The sequence below is a fragment of the Neovison vison genome, chromosome 11, assembly GCF_020171115.1.
Source record: "Neovison vison isolate M4711 chromosome 11, ASM_NN_V1, whole genome shotgun sequence".
Taxonomy (NCBI): Eukaryota; Metazoa; Chordata; class Mammalia; order Carnivora; family Mustelidae; genus Neogale; species Neogale vison.
In genome coordinates this window covers 173,234,387-173,256,783 of record NC_058101.1, presented here as the reverse complement: position 1 = coordinate 173,256,783, position 22,397 = coordinate 173,234,387, and the positions used below count along the sequence as shown (strand labels likewise).

Genomic DNA, 22,397 nt, shown 5'->3' with positions numbered 1-22,397 from the left:
GCTGTATTATCTTATGGAAATAATTTCTATTTCTCAGCCATGTCATGCTGACCAGTGCAAAGTTAGTTGTTAGTTTTTTGGTTTTTTGCAAACTTAGATCTAATTCACAGTACATTTAGAATCAAAATTGAATATCTAACCTCAACTTTCGTGAATGTGAATTCTTTATAAAGATACTTTGGTTTTGAATAAATGAAATTTCTGTCTGGCCAGCCTTAAGCACGTCTTTCTCACAAAATAGGCTTCACTTTTTTTTTTTTTTTTTAATTCAGTGGCTCAGTTTTTTCAAGGACCCAGTTCTTTGTATCCCTCTTCTCTGTCATAGAGTGTATCAGCCTCATCCTAAAATATATTCTGTTAGGAGTCCTAAGATGACTGCTGGTGGCAGTTGAGGCAACATACTTGACCACAGCAAGAGGAGATTAGCTCTTCTTTCCTAGAAACTCAAGTTTAAGCATCTCACTCCAATCCTTTGGTTCAAATTGTCTTTGCCCCGTGAATCCTAAGTTAGTCACTGGTAGAGGAGATGGAGTACCATGACTTGCTTAGATTGGTTATCTGTGAGGAGAAGGGATGCTAGGGTGTCACCAGGTGTCCACCTCAATTTCTTTTCTACCTAAGGGACAATGAGAACCTGCAGGAAATTTCCCATAAGGGAAAAATTTTCCAACTCTACTGCTTTTTAAAATGTATTCCAACTTTCAAGATGAGATAATCACAAAAGGAAGCCTAAGAAATCTCCTGTATAATTAACCAGGGAATCTCCCCCCCCAACCCCCTTCCTTTTTTTCCCTAGATCCAGACATTTAATGTGGATGCACCATGCCAGACTGTGGAAGATTTAACGAATGGGGTTGTGATGGCCCAGGTTCTTCAGAAAATGTAAGAATTGCTTTATGTTTTTGTAAAGTCTTATATGTGACTATTTATTAGATTGAAAACATGGATGAAAAAAGTGTTCACATGAATGTGTTGCGTGAAGAATAAGAGCTTATAAATGTCCATTTTAATTTTGATGGCATGTACTTGTTTGGTATAAATTGGCTGAGAGTTTAATTAGGGCCATAATTGTTTAAACACTCAGTTGGTTTTAGCAGAATTATTTGTTCTCATTTTTTTAGCATAAGCTTAGCAGAAATTTTCACATTAATGATATTTTCTCATTGTAGAAGAATCTAGAGGCTTGCTTTCTCTTTCCTTAGGATTTTGCTCAAATGTTGTTATATCTATGAAGCCTCCCCTGACCATTCATATAAAATAAGTGACAGCCATTGCCCTATACTCTGCTGTATCCCTTTTAACCTTTTATGTTCTTCTTTGAGGTATGTAACACCATCTTATATACCATATATTCATTTGTTTTGCGATGCTCCCCCGCCACTCATGTGAGATCCACACAGAGGCAGGGAATTTGTTTTGTTCACAAGGTTTGGTTTTTGTCTGAATCATAATGAAAATGCCCTTTGTAGGTCACAAGTGGTTAAATACCATCAATTTTTCATGATTCAGCCTGCATCGTAGATACTCATGTCACCAAATGATTAAAAGAATAACATTCATGTGTGGGATATATGAAACATACCTGATTCTTCTAAGTACTTGAAAAAGCAATGGTTGTAAAATTGATATATGGCTATCTCCAACTTGAGCTAGGAAATTTTCTAATAAAACATTACTTGTAAATTTAAGAAATCATAAGGCTCAGTGTGACTCGTGGGGTATACTTTTGTCTTTTGAAGCACTGAGCACTTGTAGGCCTTATGTTATTGGAAGATTTGCGTATGAGTAGATGGGATTTCCTGAAGTTTTGGTAAGAATCCATACCAACAGTAAATGAATTCTTGTTCACTTTGCGGTGAGCTATATAGAGTTGCCCATCTGAAAAGCAGTTCAGATGCTTGCAATTCAGAGACTCTGTGTGTCTTTAGAACAAGGGACTGATGCTTGGAAACTAGCTTGCTGTCGCTTTTCTTCTGTAACTATATGGCACATCTCTTCAGATACACAGGAACATAGACTTTTTGATGGAGCTTGAAAAGTCTCATTTGAAACCTGTTAGGCTTGGTTCTGGCACTCTGACAACAGTGATCCTGTGACCTCTGAGTGGTTCCCTAATAATTTTTAGCCTTTGAATGGTCTAGAGAGTTTCACTGAAGCTAAGTAAGCTTTCCAGGTATGTGTCAGTAAATGAATTTTTTGCTTAAGTTAATTAGGGTAGGATTTCTGTCATTTGCAAAAACCAGAAGAACTGTATGCATGTATTGTTTTACCAAATCAAGATTATAGCATATATTATGTTCTGCAAACTAGTTAATTTACCAAGGTCTTGTGGGCATATTTTTCATTCTTACTTAGTTTTTTACCTTTTTTTCCCAAAAATGTCTTCCTTTTTTTCTTTTGTTATGGTAAAACATATACAGAAAAGTACACTTAAAAAAGTGATGAATATGTGCATGTGTATGTATATCGTGTATGTATTTGTGTATACACATCTGTGTAACCACCACCCAGATTAAAATATATAACCTATCTAGGCCCAGATGGTTCCCTCACAACCCTCTCTAATCAATAACCCTTGCCCAGTAATAGCCATGATTCTGACTTCTACACCAGCAATTAGGTTTTTTTCTGTTTTTGGACATCTTATAATGGGAATCATACAGTATGTATTCTTTTTTGTCAGACTCCTTTCACTCAACGTAATGTCTGAGATTCATACTGTTGCATGTTATCTATTTTAATAACTGTATAATATGTACAGATTCAAGGAAGTTCAGTTCCTCCTTGTCTCTTTGATATTTATTGAAGGGCTACTTTGTGTCCAGCACTAGTGATACAGCGGTAAGCCCCAACCCAATGGCCTTCAGAGAGTTTATAACCTTGGGAAAACCAGATATTTCAATAACTATGCAAACAAAATTGCTATTATAACCGGTGCTACAGGGCAGAAATACACAATGTTATGAAAGTTTGTAAAAAGATATATTTAGCTTAAGTCACAAACATTTACCTGAAAAAATAAAGATCTTAAATCTGAAAGATGATTGGTAACAAATTTCTTAGCATACAGAAGATGGTATACAGAGGAGCCCATACCAGCTGATGGAGTATGGTCAACACCACCACCAAAAGAGAGAAGGGACCATGTTATAGACTGAGAGTGGAAAGAGAGATGTTGCCAGACCATGGAGGGCCTTGTATCTTTATTCCAAGGGATATGAGAAGCAACTTGGGTGGTGTGGAGGCAGGGAAGAGTTGACAGGATCAAATTTACATTTTAAGTTTTTATTTAAAATTCCAGTTAACATACAGTGCAACATTAGTTTCAGGTGTACAATGTAGTGAGTCAACACTTCCATGCATCACCTGGTGCTTATTACAAAAGTGCCCTCCTTAATTCCCATCACCTTTTTAAACCTTCACTGTAACCATCAGTGCACTGTAATTGAGAGTCTGTTTCTTCCTTTGCCTCTCTGTTTTTATCCCTTTGCCCTTTTTTTCTTAAATTCCACATATGACTGAAATCATATGATATTTATCTTTCTCTGACTAATTTATTTTGTTTAGCATAATACTCTAGCCTCAGCCATGTTGTTGTAAATGTTAAGATTTCATTCTTTTTTGATCACTGAGTAACATTCCATTGTATATATTACCACATCTTTTTTTTTTCCCCCAATTTATTTATTTTCAGAAAAACAGTATTCATTATTTTTTCACCACACCCAGTGCTCCATGCAAGCTGTGCCCTCTATAATACCCACCACCTGGTACCCCAACCTCCCCCCCCCCCCTCCCCCCCCCCCCCCCCCCCCCCCCGCCACTTCAAACCCCTCAGACTGTTTTTCAGAGTCCATAGTCTCTCATGGTTCACCTCCCCTTCCAATTTACCCAATTACCACATCTTCTTTATCCATTCATCTGTTGATGGACATTTGGGTTGTTTCCATAATTTGGCTATTATAGATAATGCTGTTAAACATTGGAGTACACAAAATTAGTATTTTTGTGTTCTTTGGATTAAATACCGAGTGGTGCAGTGGCTGTGTCATAGGGTAGAGAAGTGTGTGTCTGTGTCTGTGTTTGATTGTGGGGGAGGGAGGGAGAGAACAAGTAGGGCACAGAGAGGGAGAAGCAGACTCTGCCGAGCAGGGAGCCTGATGTGGGGCTCAGTCCCAGGACCCTGAGATCACGACCTGAGCAAAAGGCAGATGCCTAACAGACTGAACCACCCAGGCACTCCAGGTAGTTCTGTTTTTTTAACTTTTTGAGGAACCTCCCTACTGTTTTCTGCAGTGGCTGCACCAGTTTTCTTTTTTTTCTCTTTTTTTTAATTTAAAGTCCAGGTTCATTTACATTTTGAAAATATTCTGGCTGCAGGGGTAAAAATGAGTTAGAAGATGCCATAAATGATAAGGAATGATCAAGTGGAAAGAAATTTGTAGTAAATCAGAAAGGAAATTATGATACTTTGGATTAGAAGGTAGTGAAGGAGGTGGAGACAAATGGATAGACCAAAAGTAATAGAGAAAAACAAATGTTGATGAATGATAACAGGGTGTGAGCAAAAGGGAGATATCAAAATTTACTTTAAGGGACGCCTGGGTGGCTCAGTTGGTTAAGCAGCTGCCTTCGGCTCAGGTCATGATCCCAGCGTCCTGGGATCGAGTCCCATATTGGGCTCCTTGCTCGGCAGGGAGCCTGCTTCTGCCTCTGCCTGCCTCTCTGTCTGCCTGTGCTCACTCGCTCTCTCTCCCTCTATCTCTGACAAATAAATAAATAAAATCTTTAAAAAAAAATTTGACTTTAAATTTCTAACTTTAGCAGATACACAGAAAGGGGGACAAACCACTGATAGGGGAATGCTGAAAAGGAATCTGCTGTGGAGGAGTACTGGATATATCATGGGTTTAGTTTGGGGGACGTTGAATTTGAGTGGTATTGAGACATCAAGAGAAAATGCCAAGTTAGCATTAGATCATGTAGGTCTAAAGTGCAGAAGAGAAATCCAGAATCAATTTGGGTATCTTAATTGAAGGCATTAGTGTGGATTAAGTAACTTAGGGAATAGTATAGCATAAGAGGAAATACGTGTAGCCTGAGCCTTGAAGAACTTTGACAATTAATTCTGGTTAGAACCTCAAACAACAGAGGTACCAGAGAAGTATGAGGAAAGCCAAAAGAATGTGGGGGCTAAGCAGAGAGTTTCATTGGAAATTGCAGATCTTTTCATTTTGTCTGAGCTGAGAAGTGAAAAACTGTATCTTTCTGTGGTTTTAGTAGAAATTTAAGTATGTTTCTTGTTTTTTGTTTTTTTTTTAAAGATTTTATCCATTTATTTGACAGACAGAGATCACAAGTAGGCAGAGAGGCAGCCAGAGAGAGAGGGAGGAGGAAGCACGCTCCCTGCAGAGCAGAGAGCCCGATGTAGGGCTCGATCCCAGGACCCCGGGATCATGACCCAAGCCAAAGGCAGAGGCTTTAATCCACTGAGCCACCCAGGTGCCCCAGTATGTTTCTTGTTAGTATAAGATTTTCTTTCTTCAGCTTTTTAGTCATTTCCCATCCATCTTCCCATCCAAAATGTTATTGCTATTGTCGTCTTTCTTTTTGTCTATGTAGGTTCATGCCACCTCTCTTATTTTTTAATTAATGTGACTTTGTGGATTTTTTTTTTTTAAACAGTTTTAGTTTACAGCGAAATTGTGATGGCAAGGAGTTGGATTATGGGATAACAAAGTTCTGGGCGTGGATGATAGTGATTGATGGTTGCACAGTGGTGTGAGTGCGCTTAATGCCACTGAACCACACACTTAAGTTTAAATGACATTTTATGCTGTGTATATTTTACTACTTGAAAAAAATGTTTTTAAAAATTGAATGTAGGGCGCCTGGGTGGCTCAGTGGGTTAATCCGCTGCCTTCGGCTCAGGTCATGATCTCAGGGTCCTGGGATTGAGTCCCACATCAGGCTCTCTGCTCGGCAGGGAGCCTGCTTCCTCCTCTCTCTCTCTGCCTGCCTCTCTGCCTACTTGTGATCTCTCTCTGTCAAATAAATAAATAAAATCTTAAAAAAAAAAAAAAGAAAGAAAACACTTAAAAAAAAATTGAATGTAAAGTATGGCAAATTTTCACACACTCTGTGCACCACTGCACAGTGCCTTCCCCCACTATCAACATATACACCAGAGAGGTATATTTGTTGTAATTGATGAACCTACACCAAAACATCATTACCTAAAGTCCCTAATTTACATTAAAGTTCACTCTGTGTTTTACATTCTCTGTATGGATTTGACAAATATGTAATATGTATCTACCATTGTAGTATCACACAGAGTAGTTTCGCTGTCCTAAAAGTCCCCTTTGATCTAGTCAACCTTCCCTCCACCCCAGACCTCCAGCAACCCCTGATCTTTTTACTATCTCCATAGTTTGCCTTTCCCAGAATGTCATATAACTGAAATCATACCCATATGTAGTCTTCTCAGATTGGCTTCTTTCACTGAGCAGTATTGCATTTAAGATTTCTCCATGTTGGGACGCCTGGGTGGCTCAGTTGGTTGGACGACTGCCTTCGGCTCAGGTCATGATCCTGGGACTCCAGTCATGATCCTGGAGTCCCAGGATCGTGTCCCGCATCAGGCTTCCAGCTCCACGGGGAGTCTGCTTCTCTCTCTGACCTTCTCCTCGCTCATGTTCTCTCTCACTGTCTCTCTCTCTCAAATAAATGAATAAAATCTTTAAAAAAAAAAAAAAAGATTTCTCCATGTAGCTTGATAGTTCATTTCTTTTTAGTGCTCCCTCTATAGTAAATTGTACATTTTTAAAGTATAGGATTTGATAAAATTTTTATCTATGTAGATACCTGTGAAACTATCACTATAGGCAAGGTAACGAACATATCAACACTTCAAGAAGTGTTTCAGTCCATGGGGCACCTGGGTGGCTCAATGGGTTAAAGCCTCTGCCTTTGGCTCAGGTCATGATCCCGGGGTCTGGGATCGAGCCCCGCATCTGGCTCTCTGCTCCGCAGGCAGGGAGCCTGCTTCCCTTCCTCGCTCTTTGCCTGCCTCTCTGCCTACTTGTGATCTCTGTCTGTCAAATAAATAAATAAAATCTTTAAAAGAAAAAAAGAAGAAGAAGTCGGGACGCCTGGGTGGCTCAATTTGTTAAGCAGCGTTCTGGGATCAAGTCCCACATCGGGCTCCTTGCTCGGCAGGGAGCCTGCTTCTCCCTCTGCCTCTGCCTGCCATTCTGTCTGCCTGTGCTCGCTCACTCTCCCTCTCTCTCTCTGACAAATAAATTAAAAAAAAAAAAAAGAAGAAGTGTTCCAGTCCTTCCTTTTTGCCATCCTTTCTTATGCCCACGCAACCACTATAGATCAATTTGCATTCTCTAGAAATTTATGTAAATGGACTCGCACAATACATTTTCTTACTTGAGGGAGAAGGTATGGCTTCTTTCATGCAACATAACTATCTTGAAATTCACGTTCTTTCCTGTAATAGTTCATATATACTCTGTGGATATACTGTGATCTAGTTACATATTTATTCATCTGCGGATGGACATCTGGGTTATTTTAGTTTGGGACTATTACAAATAAAGCCGTCTCTGAACAGTAGCATACAGATTGGTTGTATGGATGTATCCTTTCATTTCCTTCTAATAAAATCCCACCCAGAAGTGGAATGGTTAGACCATATGGTCAGGTGTGTGTTTAATATTTAGGAGACTGCCAAAGTGTTTCCAAAGTGGATATGCTGTTTTTGCTTCCACAAGCACTGTGTGAACGTTCTTATTTCACCAGTATCACCATCACTTGCTAAGGTCAGTGGTGGTGGGGTTTTGGGTGTACTGTTTATTAAAAAGATTTTTTCTATCTTTTCAGAACTTTTGATTATGTTGATTTGCCTAGTGACCAGACATCAACCATAGATGATTAGATTCTTGTTTAATTTTTACTATAGATCAGTCACTGAAAACATTAAGATGTACTCTCTCCTTTTACATCTGTACATTAATAGATATAAAATGAAAACCTTTTTTTTCTTTGAGTCTTGAGAGAACTGTGGGTTTTTTTGGTTTTTTTTTTTTTTTTTAAAGATTTTACTCATTTATTTGGTAGAGCGTACAGAGCAGATAAAGAAGGAGAAGCATCCCCTCTACCCCACAGCAGAGAGCCTGATGTTGGAGCTCAATCCCAGGACTCTGGGATCATGATCTGAGCTACCCAGGAGCCCCAGGAACCCCTGTGACTGTTAAATGAACTTTCTATTTTCAACTTTTTGGTTTGAAGAAAATTAATATTGGTTAAAAAAAAAAATGACAAGCAGAATCCACTTTAGAGAGCACGGGATGTTTTATATGAGATAGCAAGAATTTGAATTGGTTGTTTATGCTCTTAAGCCTGTGATTCTTGGTTAACCTGCAGTACTTGTGCCAAAGAACAGTCAGCACTTTGCCTGATCCAGCTTCGGCTCTGAAAGAAATCTGCTTCTCCCCTGATACTTCTTCTGCAGGCTTTTCAAGTGATGGCTATATTTTTCTCCCACAGTCAGCAAGTACCACTTAGCCCAGAGGTGGTACTCCTTATTGCTGCTTCCACGCCATTCTTCATCTTCCTAAACCTCTAGCTTTGATTCCTATGACATTATCCACTACCCTTCATTGTTGTTGTCATTGCTTGTTGTTTCTCAACAGTATTGGATCCTGGCACACTGTCGGCTCTCTCCAATACTGCACTTAAATACATTCTTGGTGATTTGGGTGTATACCCAGATGATCCTTCATATCCTTGGCTACCACTTTCTTGAACTCCTCTCCATTTACCTTGTCTTCGGTAGATTTCAGGCACGCCTTCCCATGATTACTGTATAATTACTGATAATGTGTAATCCCCCATGATCTCAGTTTTCTCCTTACCACTGTCTGATTATTGTTCCCTTTCTTTCCATCTCCCTTTCTCTGTATCAAGTCTCCAATAATTCTTTAATTCTCTTATGTCAGTGGGATTTTAACACTGTCCATCTTCACTGTTCTTTCCTTCCTCTTATTTAGCTGAAACTTTATAGTCAATCATAATTACTTTCCTGCATACACTTTTAGCTCCCCTGCCCCTCTCATATTGTATTTGTTCCACAAAACCACAACTCTGGTTAAATCTAATGCTCTGCCGTTTCTGCTTCTTACCTATGCAGCTGAACACAGCTGGGGAAAAAATGCAAACATACTGATGAATTTCATTTTCAGTTTCTCACCACAAAACTGCAAGTGTTACCTTATGGAATCCCACAGTCATACTGTGTTTCCCTAGTGTTTTCATTCGCCCACTCTTCCAGACAATTATCTTTTTTTTTTTTTTTTTTTAGATTTTATTTATTTGACAGACAATTATCTTATATTTTCTTTCTCCAAACTTCCAGTATCACCTTTCCTGTCTCTTTTATCTGATCACCTTACAAGGTAGATGCATCCTACTTCTAAGGAAGTTAAAACAAATGAAACAATTTCCATAGAATTCCATGACTACATGTACCCCTCTGCCAGCATTATTTTGACTTTGCCTTGCTACCTGTTATGATTACTTGAGGGAGCTCTATGGGGAAACCCATAGAGCTGTAGGGTTGGTGGGGAAGGTTTTTATCTTAAAGTCAGTACTTAAACTTTGTATATTACATCCCATTGCCTATTACCTATAAGATTGTCACTTTACCAATTTGGCCCTCTTTCCTATATCATCACTTTTCCCTTTTCTGCTGGATCATATCTACTAGCATGCAAACGGTTACTTCTTTTATCTTTAAAAATACTTATGATCTCAAGGTGCTGGTGTGGCTTAGTTGGTTAAGTGTCTGCCTTAGCTCAGGTCATGATCCCAGGGTCCTAGAATCAAGTCCTGCATCTGGCTTCTGTGTGACAGAGAGCCTGCTGTTCCCCCTGCCTGTGCTTGTGTGAATTCTCTCTATCTTTCTGACAAGTAAATAAAAAAATAAAAGTAAAAATACTTCTTTTTTTTTTTTTTAAGATTTTATTTATTTATTTGACAGAGAGAGATCACAAGTAGGCAGAGAGGCAGGCAGAGAGAGAGAGATGAGGAAGCAGGCTCCCCGCTGAGCAGAGAGCCCGATGCGGGACTCGATCCCAGGACCCTGAGATCATGACCTGAGCTGAAGGCAGCGGCTTAACCCACTGAGCCACCCAGGCGCCCAAAAGTAAAAATACTTCTGATCTCACTTCTGTCAGTCAATTTCTCCTCCCCTTTGTAACAAAAACTTCTTCAGAAGAATAGTCTGTATCCTGCTGTTTCAGATTCCTAGCTTCCTGCTCTTTTAAATCCACTTTTCACTCGGGGACTTTCCCCCACCATTTTATTAAAACTGCACTTGTTAGGACCACCAATTATCTACACAGTGCTGATTCTTTGTTTTTTTTTTTTTTTAAGATTTTATTTATTAATTTGACAGAGGTCACAAGTAGGCAGAGAGGCAGGCAGAGAGAGAGAGAGGAGGAAGCAGGCTCCCTGCTGAGCAGAGAGCTTGGTGCGGGGCTTGATCCCAGGACCCTAAGACCATGAGCCAAGATGAAGGCAGAGGCCTTAACCCACTGAGCCACCGAGGTGCCCCCATAGTGCTGATTCTAATGGCTGATTCTCAGCCCTTATCAGGACCTAGCAGCAGCATTCAAAGGATTTTACCTCCTTGTAACACTTAAAAATTTGGTTACCAGGATACCGTTAGCCTCTTGGTTTTTCTCCTGTCTCACCTGATGATCTGTAATTTTTTTTTTTTTTTTTGCTCATTTTTTTTCTCTTCTGTCCTACTTCTTTTTTTTTTTTTTTTTAAGATTTTTATTTATTTATTTGACAGACAGATCACAAGTAGGCAGAGAGGCAGGCAGAGAGAGAGAGAGAGAGAGAGAGGAGGAAGCAGACTCCCCGCTGAGCAGAGAGCCCGATGCGGGGCTCGATCCCAGGACCCTGGGATCATGACCTGAGCTGAAGGCAGAGGCTTTAACCCACTGAGCCACCCAGGTGCCCCTCTTCTGTCCTACTTCTTAATGCTGGAGTGCTTAAGGACTTGTTCCTCTACTCTTTTCTGTTTGCGTTCACTTACTTGATGACTTCATCTGGTCTCATGGATTTAAACAGCATCCATATCCTGGTGACTCTAAAGTTTATATCTCCAGCATGAATCTTTGCTTTGACCTCCAGACTTAAAATCATTATCTATTCAGTGTCCCCATGTGAGTCTCAAAGACTTCTCAGAGTCTGTCATACCTAAAACTAAACTTCCTATCTTCTACCTAAAACTCAGTTGGTCAGAAATCTTCTCATTTCCGTTGTTGGCATTTCCTTCCAGTTGATCAAACCATAAAACCTTCCTTTCTTTCCCCATCCCACAACGAATCTGCCAGGAAATCTTGATAACTATACTTTTAAAATATACCTATGAAGTATATTTAAATCTGGCTTTAGCTCTGATTTCCAGTTTACAGAAGAGCACAGAGGCTAGCGGAACAATTTACACTAAATAATGTAGAAACAATCAGGCAAATCCAGAAAGTGAGCTATTTTATAGGGCAGTTGACCTATGGTCTCCTCAGTAAGTCAATGCCAGGAGTTAGCAGTTGGGGCAAATGACGGCGAGTTGTGGTTCAGTAAGTTTGAAAGTTTCACTTACACAAGATGAGTAAGTCTAGGGTCCTGCTGTACAACATTGTACAGCAGTTACTATAGTTAATAGTATTGTGCACTTAAAATTTTGTTGAGGGTAGACCTCATGTTAAGTGTTCTTTCCGCAATTTCAAAGACAAATGTGATGCATGATTTTTCTCGAATCCTAGTTGAACAGGTCAACTATAGCAGACATTTAGAGGATAATGTAGGAAATTTGAAAATAGGTTAACTATTACATGGTATTTGGGGAGTATTTGTGTATTAGGTGTAAATCAGAACTATAAGAAGGTGCCTCATTAGACATGTACAGTAGAGTTTTTAGGAGTAAAATGTCAAAGAAAAAAAATAATATGGAGCAAGTATGGCAGAATGTTAAATCTCTGTGACTGTCATATGGTTGTTTCCTCTAACGTTTTCCCTCTATGTTTGCACACTTCCCTCTCTGTATGTCTGTATCTTTTCCAAACATACAGAGAGGAAACAACCTTTTATGAAGATTTATTTATTTGAGGGGCATCTGGGTGGCTCAGTTGTTAAGTATCTGCCTTTGGCACAGGTCATGATCCATCCCAGTGTCCTGGGATTGAGCCCACATTGGGGTGCCTGCTTCTCCCTCTCCCACTTCCCTTACTAGTGTTCTCTCTCTGGCTGTGTCTCTCTTTATCAAATAAATAAATAAGATCTTTTAAAAAATATATTTACTTGAGAGTGAGAACAATGCACTAGCAGAGGGGGAGGCAGAAGGACGTGGACAGAATCCTCAAGCCGACTCCGTACTGAGCGCAGAGCCCAACATGGGGCTTGATTCCAGGACTCTAACATCATGACATGAGCTGAAACCAAGAGTTGGATGCTTAACCAACTGAGCCACCCAAGCACCACTAGAAAAGTTTTATAATAAGAATTGTTACTTTTCCTGCTACAACATTGGGCACCATCATCTCTTGACTTTATCATATTAATAATTTCCTGATTAGGGTGTTTCTGTACTTGCATGCCCACAGTCTAATGTGAACCCAGCAGCCAGAGTGATTTTTCAGTAAGTCAGGTTTTCTGCTTAGCACTCTACATTGGTAACCCATTTCACTCAGGGTGAAAAACCAAAGTACTCACAGTAGTATGTCCTAAGTGATCTGGACTACTTGTTATCTTTCTGGTATCTGTTTGTTGAATGAATGAATATGAACTTATTTTGAATGAATAAATATGGACTTATTTTGACTTTGAAATTAAAAGAAAGCAGCTTTTATTATCTTTTATCTTTTGTCTCCAAGAATAGTTCACCACCACTCTCTCATTTTCCATCAGTGATTTCCCCAATACCAGCTGCATGTCCTACAGTTCAATTCTGACACTAACTTCTGAGTTAGTGCCAACTCCACAAGTTAAGGCCTCAGTCCCACAAAACTGCCCCAACTTCAGATGCCAGGTGCATGTGCATGCAGTCCTTTGCACAACCACACTTCTTCCTGGCCAACTACAATTCAGAAGTTCCTGTGAACTCCCCTCCACTCCCCACCCTTTCTGTAATTCTCAAGAGTGACCCAAAACTCAGGAAAGCTTTATACTTACAATTATAGTTTTATTATGAAGAATATAACTGAAGAATAGTCAGATGAAAGAGATGCATAGTACAAGGTATGGGGCTGCAGGCACCGGAGAGCTCACAGTTTCATGCTCTCTCTAGGCATGCTACCCTCCCAGCACATCAGTGTGTTTACCAACTTAGAACTCCCTGAACCGTGTTGTTTGGGATTTTTATTTGAGGATTCATTCTATAGTTATGATTGAAATTATGAACTCAACCACCAGCCCCTTTCTGGAGGTCAAAGTAGGGCTGAAAGTCCCAGTCCTCTAATCCTGTGGTTTGTTCCTTTGGAACCAGCCGCCGTCCTGAAGCTGTCTAGATTCATCCATGATGAATCACCTCATTAGCATAAACTCAGTTATGGTCAGAAACACTCATTATAAATTACAGAGGACACTTCTGTCACTTGGGAAATTCTAAGGGTTTTAGGAGCTCAGTGCAGGAACCATGGACAAAGACCAAATACGTTTTTTATTATACCACAACCACATATTGATTGAAAGACTAAGAGCAAAAGTAGTAAGTTACGCCTCTAAGAGCCATTAGGCTTAGCTTTCAGAGTTTAAGAAGGGGGGGGGTGGAATAGATGAGACCAACAGAGAGAGAATGAAGGTCAAGCTGGGGACGCTGGTAGAAAGCCTCTTAAATGAATACTTTTCTTTTTTTAGTACCCCGAGTTGCTGGGTCTTGGCTTAAAGCCTATCCCTTATGTGCCTTTATTGCTTAATTTGACATAGTAGGGGCTAAGCATAATTTACTATATTTTTGTTGTTATTATAGATCTGAAAGTTATAGCTAACCCTTGAATATGCATTTAATGGCAAGGAACCAAAATGATTGTTTTTGGATAATTAAAAGATAATTAGAAAACAGGCTTAAGAATCAACATATCTAAAATGTATTAAGGTTTGCTAATAAAAATGGCCATATTAAGAGATGGAATCAAAATTTAGTGTTGGTTTTGAACCCATCTTAATTTGGCTGAGTTCAATAAGAATATTATAGTGCTTAAATAATTTTAGCAGTGCAAATGCAATTTAATATGTTTATTTTTGTAAAGGCAATTAAGTGCAGGCAGATAATATATTTCTGGAATTATGTTACAGATTAAAGTTAATGGGCTTTTTTTTTTTTTTTTTTTTTAGTTTAAACTAGGACCAGTTCATAAGTTATAGTGAAATAGATGTCTTACTGGAAAAAATCTAAGAAAATGGCTTTGTATGTTTCATGGATTCTTTTGTTCGTTTTCCTTAGCAAGAGTGAGGACATAGTAAGAAGCTAAAGATAGCTTCTTACTCATGAAGAACACTCCAGTAAGGTTATCAGTTGTTATTTACATGTCTGTGTTACTAAGATTTTGGAGAAAAATGCCTTTATGTTGTTTGGTCATAGCCTGAGAGCATTGATTAGGGGGTACTTAGAAAACATTGCTGAAATTGTAAACTCCTTATAGAAACAGTTATGGCTAGATGCCTACATATTGAATCAAAGTTTATTACTAGGAAAAGTCACACTGGATGTACGAAGATTGTAAGACTACTGTTCTTGCTGTGTTCCGCCCAAGTAGTTGACTGGAAGTTTATGGATAAAAAGTACTTTAACTTTCCAAATGTATTTCAGTCTGCAGTTACTGAGAACCTGCTATATGTCAGACATGAGGTATTGGGTATGAGTGAATGAGAACAGATACCTGCCCTGAACCATGTTAGTCCCTCTCTCCTTGTGACACAGTTTATTCAACATGAAGGACATAATGAGCCACAGAACCTTAGTGTTGTTTGCTCGAATCAGTTTTGTGTTGAACTTTACTGATCTGTTTTTAACAAAAATGCTTCAGCTGCCAACTCTGCTACTTAATTATGTGATTGAACTTGGGAAAATTACTTGGTTTCTGAGTCTGATACTCCTTAGATGGTAACAGGGATAGTAATTTCTCCCTTGCAATGTCATTGTGAATGTAAGTGCCTGATCAGTGCCTAGTATATTATTGGTGCTTAGCAGCGGTTTTTGTTGTCTTCCTCTCCTGGCTCAGACATGATTCTGAGATTTTGATTTGGTGATCTTTTAAGGAAGAAGCAAGCTGTATCATAGTTTTGATTTGCAATATTTTATTCAGTATTTCTGAGTTCTTTTACTTACAGCTATTGCTCTAAGTTGCAAATTAAGTATCCTAGGAGTTCTTGCAGTATGTCATTTCTTAGACACCTTTTGAATTAATTTGAAAGTAAACTCTGCCCCCAACATGAGGCTTGAGCTCATGACCTCAAGATCAGGAGTTACATGCCCTACTGACTGAATGAACCAGGTGCACCTTCTTAAGACATTTTAAAGCACTCTTTTTTTTTTTTTTTATAAGTTTATGTGCTTGCTGGTGAAGTTTAAGTATCTTAGTTGTGTGACCCTGAGTTGCCACTGAGCTAGTAAGTTCGGTCCCTTCGGCTTTGAGTAATAATCATCAGCCACAAAGCAACAAACTCAGATTGCTGGCTGCATGTGTCTTTTTTGGTTGGAAACACTGACACTTAGTTGGCAATGACTATGTTTTTTAGATTTTTCAAGTATCAAACGATATTGATTATTTTCTAATTTCTGAATTATTTTTATAATGATTCTACAGTGTTTTAGTAGAATTCACTCAGTTCTTGCTTTTCTTTGCAATATCTATTTTTATAAGAGGTTTTAAGGAAAAAGGACACTTTCTGGGGTGGTCTGCCCATTTTGTAACAGTCAGTTCTTTGAAAATTCACCCTTATCCTGCCAGGTGTGGGCATTCTTCCTCCTAAAGTTGTGTGTGACCTACTTGCAAGCCTTTTATCCTTTTGGTCACATATAAATTGGATTAGGGAGTAAAAAGAGACTCTAGCTCGATTATTTGGAATGATCTGGGTATTTAGAAGTGGGACCAAATGATGACTAGTCTTTAAACTACTTGTGTGAACTAAAGTGTTGAAGACTGGGAACGTGTTTGCAGCTATCTTCAGCACTGTACACGGAGAAAAAGAAAAAGTCAGTCTGCAGAGAGAATGGTATAGATGAGCAGAAACAAAGACTAAAGTCAGAAGGAGACTACTATCTGGGTTTCTAACAGCTTCCTGGGTCTTTATTCTAGTGCTTTGTGAGTCCTAGTTATTCTTCAATATCGTAACATACTTCAGTGATCTTCCAATAAGTTTCCCTTTCTTGTATAAGGCTGCTCAAAATTCTGTTACTTAATTTTTATTCTTTTTTTTTTTTTTTAAGATTTATTTATTGATTTGACAGAGATCACAAGTAGGCAGAGAGGCAGGCAGAGAGAAAGAGAGAGGAGGAAGCAGGCTCCCTGCTAAGCAGAGAGCCCGATGTGGGGCTCGAGACCAGTAGTCTCTGCCTTTTGGCTCAGGTCATGATCCCAGCATCCTGGGATCAAGCCCCACATCGGGCTCTCTGCTCAGCAGGGAACCTGCTTCCTCCTCTCTCTGCTTGCCTCTCTGCCTACTTGTGATCTCTGTCAAATAAATAAACAAAATCTTTAAAAGAAAAAAAAAAAAACTCAGTGATAAAAAGGACAACTCAATTTTTAAGTAGGCAGAGACTGAATAGACTTTTCTCCAAAGAGAATATGCAAATGGCTAATGCTTAACATGATTTGTTATCAAAAATATAAATCAAGACCACAGTGACATACCACTTCACATCCACTGGAATGGCTATAATTAAAAGGATAGAAAACAACAAGTGTTGGCATGGCTGTGGAGAAATTGGAACCAACATAACATTGCTGGTGGGAATGTAAAGTGGTGTAAATACTTTGGAAAACAGTTTGGCCTTGTTTCAAACACAGTTAGCGTGGGATCAGCAGTTCCACTCCTGGGCATATGCCCACAGAAACATGTTCACACAGAACTGGTGAACAAATGTTTAAAGCATCATTATTTGTAATAGCTAAAGAGTAGAAACAACCCAAATGCACATCAGCTGATGCATGGATAACCAAATGTATTAGATCATACATTTGGATAACCAAAATGTATTATATCCATAAATGGAGTATGGTTGAGTCATAAAAAGAAATGAAGTGTTAATATAAACTGCAATATGAATGAAACCTAAAACCAACCTAAATGAAAGAAGCCAGACACAAAAGACCACAAAGTGTATGATTTCATTTATATGAAATGTCCAGAATAGGCAAACCCATGGAGACAGAAAGGCAATGAGTAATTTCCAGGGACTGGAGAAAGGGTAATAGGCAGTGATGGGTAATAGATAAAGGATTTTGGGGGAAGATGGAGATGGCCTAACATTAGATTTAGATCATGGTTATGGTCCTACAACTCTTGTGAATATACTAAAATTCATTGCATTATATACTTTAAATAGATGAGTTGTATGGTATATGAATTATATCTCAATAAAGCTATTGTTAAAAGCCATATGAAACAGGCTCCAGAAATAATTATGAAATAATAATAAAAATAAAATTTTTAGTAATAAAAAAATAATAGATTTCCAGAGGTGAGTTTAGTTGTAACCATTTTTCTTCATAAATTTCATACCTAAATACATTTTTCTTTTTTAATAATGACATAGAAAATTGTGGGTCGCATGGTACTTCATTTAAAAATATGAACACGGGACGCCTGGGTGGCGCAGTTGGTTGGACGACTGCCTCCGGCTCAGGGCGTGATCCTGGAGTCCCGGGATCGAGTCCCACATCAGGCTCCCAGCTCCATGGGGAGTCTGCTTCGCTCTCTGACCTTCTCCTCGCTCATTCTCTCTCTCACTGTCTCTCTCTCTCAAATAAAAAAAAAAAAAAATCTTTAAAAAAAAAAATAAAAATATGAACACAATTTAGTGCTGATTGTATCAGTTTGAGTGACAGTTAAATTGAAATGTAGATTTTTTTTTTTCCCCTAACATTTCTCTCATTGCCATTATATTTTGGGGGTGAACGGAGACAGTTGTGGCATTCTGAAAAGATCTCTGAGCTTAGCACTTGCTAAAGCAGGACAAACATTAAGTGTTCAATCTGTGGTCTTGAATAAACAACTTAACATCTTAGAGCATTGGTTTCAAAATTTTAAAGTGAGGATCATGCTGGGCTAAAATTTTTTTTTTCTTTCTATAGTAGTTTGGGGAGATTTTCCTAAGAAAAATAAGTATAGGTATATTCATAGGTGTTTTAATTTGACCACACCAGTATTATTTAGATTTTAAGCATTATGCAGAAAGTGTCCAACTTGTCTAATGCTTAGTATTGCATGTGAGAAAATGGGTTTTCAGTCTATACTATTTATTTAATTATTTATTTTCATTCTATATTATTTATAGAAATTGAAATTTTGAATCACTTGAGTGGAGAAGTCAGTTAAGCATCCGATGTGTCATCAGTTTTGACTGGTTTTAGATATTATTGTATCTAAAAATTATGTTAATTTTAGTACAGCTGATTCATCTATAATTAGTTTTTTTTTAATGTATCAACTGTAATCATTTTTCACCTTTTAGTTTTTGATAATATATATATGCTTTGTGATGCACAGAGAAGTCTGGTATAATTGTGTCGATTTTAGAGAAGTCTGGTATAATTGTGTCCAGTCTCTAGACTGAGTTATTTAGTGACAAATATGTGGTAAATACACTTTTATATTGCAGTTACATGAGGTTGTGGGATAGGTTTCTGTTTTCTTTTTTTTTTTCTTTAAGCTTGATAGTTGCATGAGTAATATGCTGGCTTTTTCTTATTTGCAGAGATCCTTCATATTTTGATGAAAATTGGCTAAACAGAATCAAAACTGAAGTAGGAGATAATTGGAGGCTAAAGGTATTTTCTTTTTATTTTCCCATCTGTTAAATAGTCTTTCAGTTGTTTGTATATAATATCTGTTGAACTTCCATCTGATGTGTTCAGTGAACTTCAGAAACCCAGATTGCAAAATAAATAAATAAATAAATAAATAAATAAATAAAATTAAAAAAAAAAAAAAAAGAAACCCAGATTGCCTGTAGTAAAATAATCCATAATTAAGGATTAGAGGTAACTTGAAGTTTCTCACCAAGATACATACATAGTGTAAGTCAGTGGGACACAGTGACAGTGGGCATGGACTCTAGAGCCAAGGTGCCTGTGTTTGTATCGCAGCTCTACCATTCAGTGTCTGGGAAAGTCATCATTCTGTACCTCAGTTTCCCATTTGTAAAATGAGGATTGTAATAGGATCTACCTCACAGAAATAAATGAGTTAGTATATATAACATATTTGGGATAGTGCATATGTAATGTTAGTTGCTAGAGTTGTTATTAATAATGAGAAAATATTGGTCAATGTTAACTGAGCACAGAACACTAAGAGAATGAATTATTTTTATTTCTTTCCTAGTAGCCTTAAGTTCTAGTATTTCTCAGGCTTCTTTGAGAAAGTCAAAACCCATAAAAAGAGGGGTGCCTGGGTGTCTCAGTCGTTAAGCATCTTCTTCAACCCAGGTCATGATCCCAGGCTCTTAGTATTGAGCCCTGCATCTGGCTTCCTGCTTCTCCCTCTCCCACTCCCCCAGCTTGTGCGCTCTCACTGTGTCTCACTCTGTCAAATAAATGAAATCTTTTAAAAAATGGAAAAAAAAAAAAAAGAAAAGAAATACAGTTTACATTGTAGCCTCCTATCCACCTAAACATATGCACAAACATAGTTGAACAAGTGTTTTCCCTTATTCTAGGCACTGACATTTTGATTTTTAAAAAATTAGTTGCAACCCACTAAATTAGTTTTATATTTTGAAATAATTCTAGATTCACAGAGGGCTGCCAAAAAATGTAGAGAAGTTCTATGTATCTTTCACCCAGTTCCCTCAGGGTTACATCTTGCATAACTATAATCCAATATCAAAACTAGGAAACTAACATTGGTACAAGTCAGTTCATTCAGGTTTCACCAGTTTTACCTATGCCATTTGGTGTTTGTGTGTACACTTCTGTGTAGCTCTAGCAATAATGTAGTTTCCTGTAATGCCCACTACAGTGAAGACACAGAACTATTACATCTCTGCAAGACTCCACATGCTTCCTTCATGACCAAATCCACACCACATACTCCCCACCCTATTAACTGGAAACCATTAATTTGTTCTCCGTCTCTATAATTTTGTTACACTAAATTGATTTTTATGACCCAGTGATGATTATGACTGCCAGTTTGGAAAGTTCTAGAACCATTTCTCTTTGATATAGAAGGTATAGACTCAGAAATGCAAATGCGTAAGCATGTGAGGTCCCTGGACTTGAAATGTTAAGCTTGGTTTGTCTTTATATTTCTTCCATAAAACACATACTTGATTTAAAAAAAAAAAAAAATGGTCATTTAATGTTTAAATATTGGGTCTGCCGTTTCTGCCAAGAAGACATCCAGATGGCCAACAGACACATGAAAAAGTGCTCCATATCACTCGGCATCAGGGAAATACAAATCAAAACCACAATGAGATATCACCTCACACCAGTCAGAATGGCTAAAATCAACAAGTCAGGAAATGACAGATGCTGGCGAGGATGCGGAGAAAGGGGAACCCTCCTACACTGTTGGTGGGAATGCAAGCTGGTGCAACCACTCTGGAAAACAGCATGGAGGTTCCTCAAAATGTTGAAAATAGAACTGCCCTATGACCCAGCAATTGCACTACTGGGTATTTACCCTAAAGATACAAACGTAGTGATCCAAAGGGGCACGTGCACCCGAATGTTTATAGCAGCAATGTCCACAATAGCCAAACTATGGAAAGAACCTAGATGTCCATCAACAGATGAATGGATCAAGAAGAGGTGGTATATATACACAATGGAATACTATGCAGCCATCAAAAGAAACGAAATCTTGCCATTTGCGACAACATGGATGGAACTAGAGCGTATCATGCTTAGCGAAATAAGTCAAGCGGAGAAAGACAACTATCATATGATCTCCCTGATATGAGGGAGTGGTGATGCAACATGGGGGCTTAAGTGGGTAGGAGAAGAATCCATGAAACAAGATGGGATAGGGAGGGAGACAAACCATAAGTGACTCTTAATCTCACGAAACAAACTGTGGGTTGCTGGGGGGAGGGGGTTGGGAGAAGGGGGATAGGGTTATGGACATTGGGGAGGGTATGTGCTTTTGGGTAAACTGGAAAGGGAGATGAACCATGAGAGACTATGGACTCTGAAAAACAATCTGAGGGGTTTGAAGTGGCGGGGGGGTGGGAGGTTGGGGTACCAGGTGGTGGGTATTATAGAGGGCACAGCTTGAATGGAGCACTGGGTGTGGTGAAAAAATAATGAATACTGTTTTTCTGAAAATAAATAAATTGAAAAAAAAAATAAATAAATATTGGGTCTGCCAATATTTTGTTTACTGGGCTAGAGTGAATGAATAGACACTGATTAAGCCACTATTTTAATTTCTAAATAATCTTTCAAGAATAGACAATTCAATGACATATATATAATATTTTATATATAACATGTTAAAATATTTTACATATACGTATATACATTTTTTTAAATTTTTTTTTTTTTTTAGACAAGGAGTGAGGGAGGGAGGGACAGAGTGGGAGAGAATCCTAAGCAGGCTCCACAACCAGTGCAGAGCCCACTGTGGGGCTTGATCTCACAACCCTGAGTTCATGACCTGAGCCAAAATCAAGAGTCAACTCAACTAAGCCGCACAGCCATGCCTAAATGATTACTTTTTAATATTATAACGTGTAAAGCAATTCTGGATATTTAAAATAATGCTACTGATCAATTTGTGTTTGCTTGGTGTCTTGACCAAAGAGAGAGTTACATATCCTACCTTCCATGCGTGCAGCACACATGTAAAATGCACACTGTCTTCAGTGTCATGAGTGTGGCAGGGACAGTAATATAGTTCTCTATATTACTATAGAGAAATAGTAATATAGAGAAAACTTATATTCTTAACATTATATTCTTAACATTCAGAACTGGAAATGTCAGTTCTGATTTGCATTCCTATTCTCCGTATTATATCCTACATTATATTTCTTCAATTTTAAGGTATCATTGATTATATAGCTCTTTTCAATGGGAAGTAAACTACCATTTATTTATTTATTTATTTTGACTTTTTTAAAAATTTATTTATTTGACAGACAGCGA

The 22,397-nt window shown here is 38.2% G+C and overlaps 1 protein-coding gene across 2 annotated transcripts in view; it reads left to right on the top strand.

Annotated features, from left to right (window-relative positions):
* The window catches only part of HOOK3 (hook microtubule tethering protein 3), a 111,134-nt gene that overhangs the window by 7,006 nt on the left and 81,731 nt on the right, over positions 1-22,397 (top strand). For both annotated transcript variants that reach the window (XM_044225280.1, XM_044225279.1), the window contains exons 2-3: positions 797-882; positions 18,998-19,070. In XM_044225280.1, coding sequence (XP_044081215.1) covers positions 797-882; positions 18,998-19,070 — 159 coding nt within the window. The remainder of the gene's footprint in view (positions 1-796; positions 883-18,997; positions 19,071-22,397) is intronic.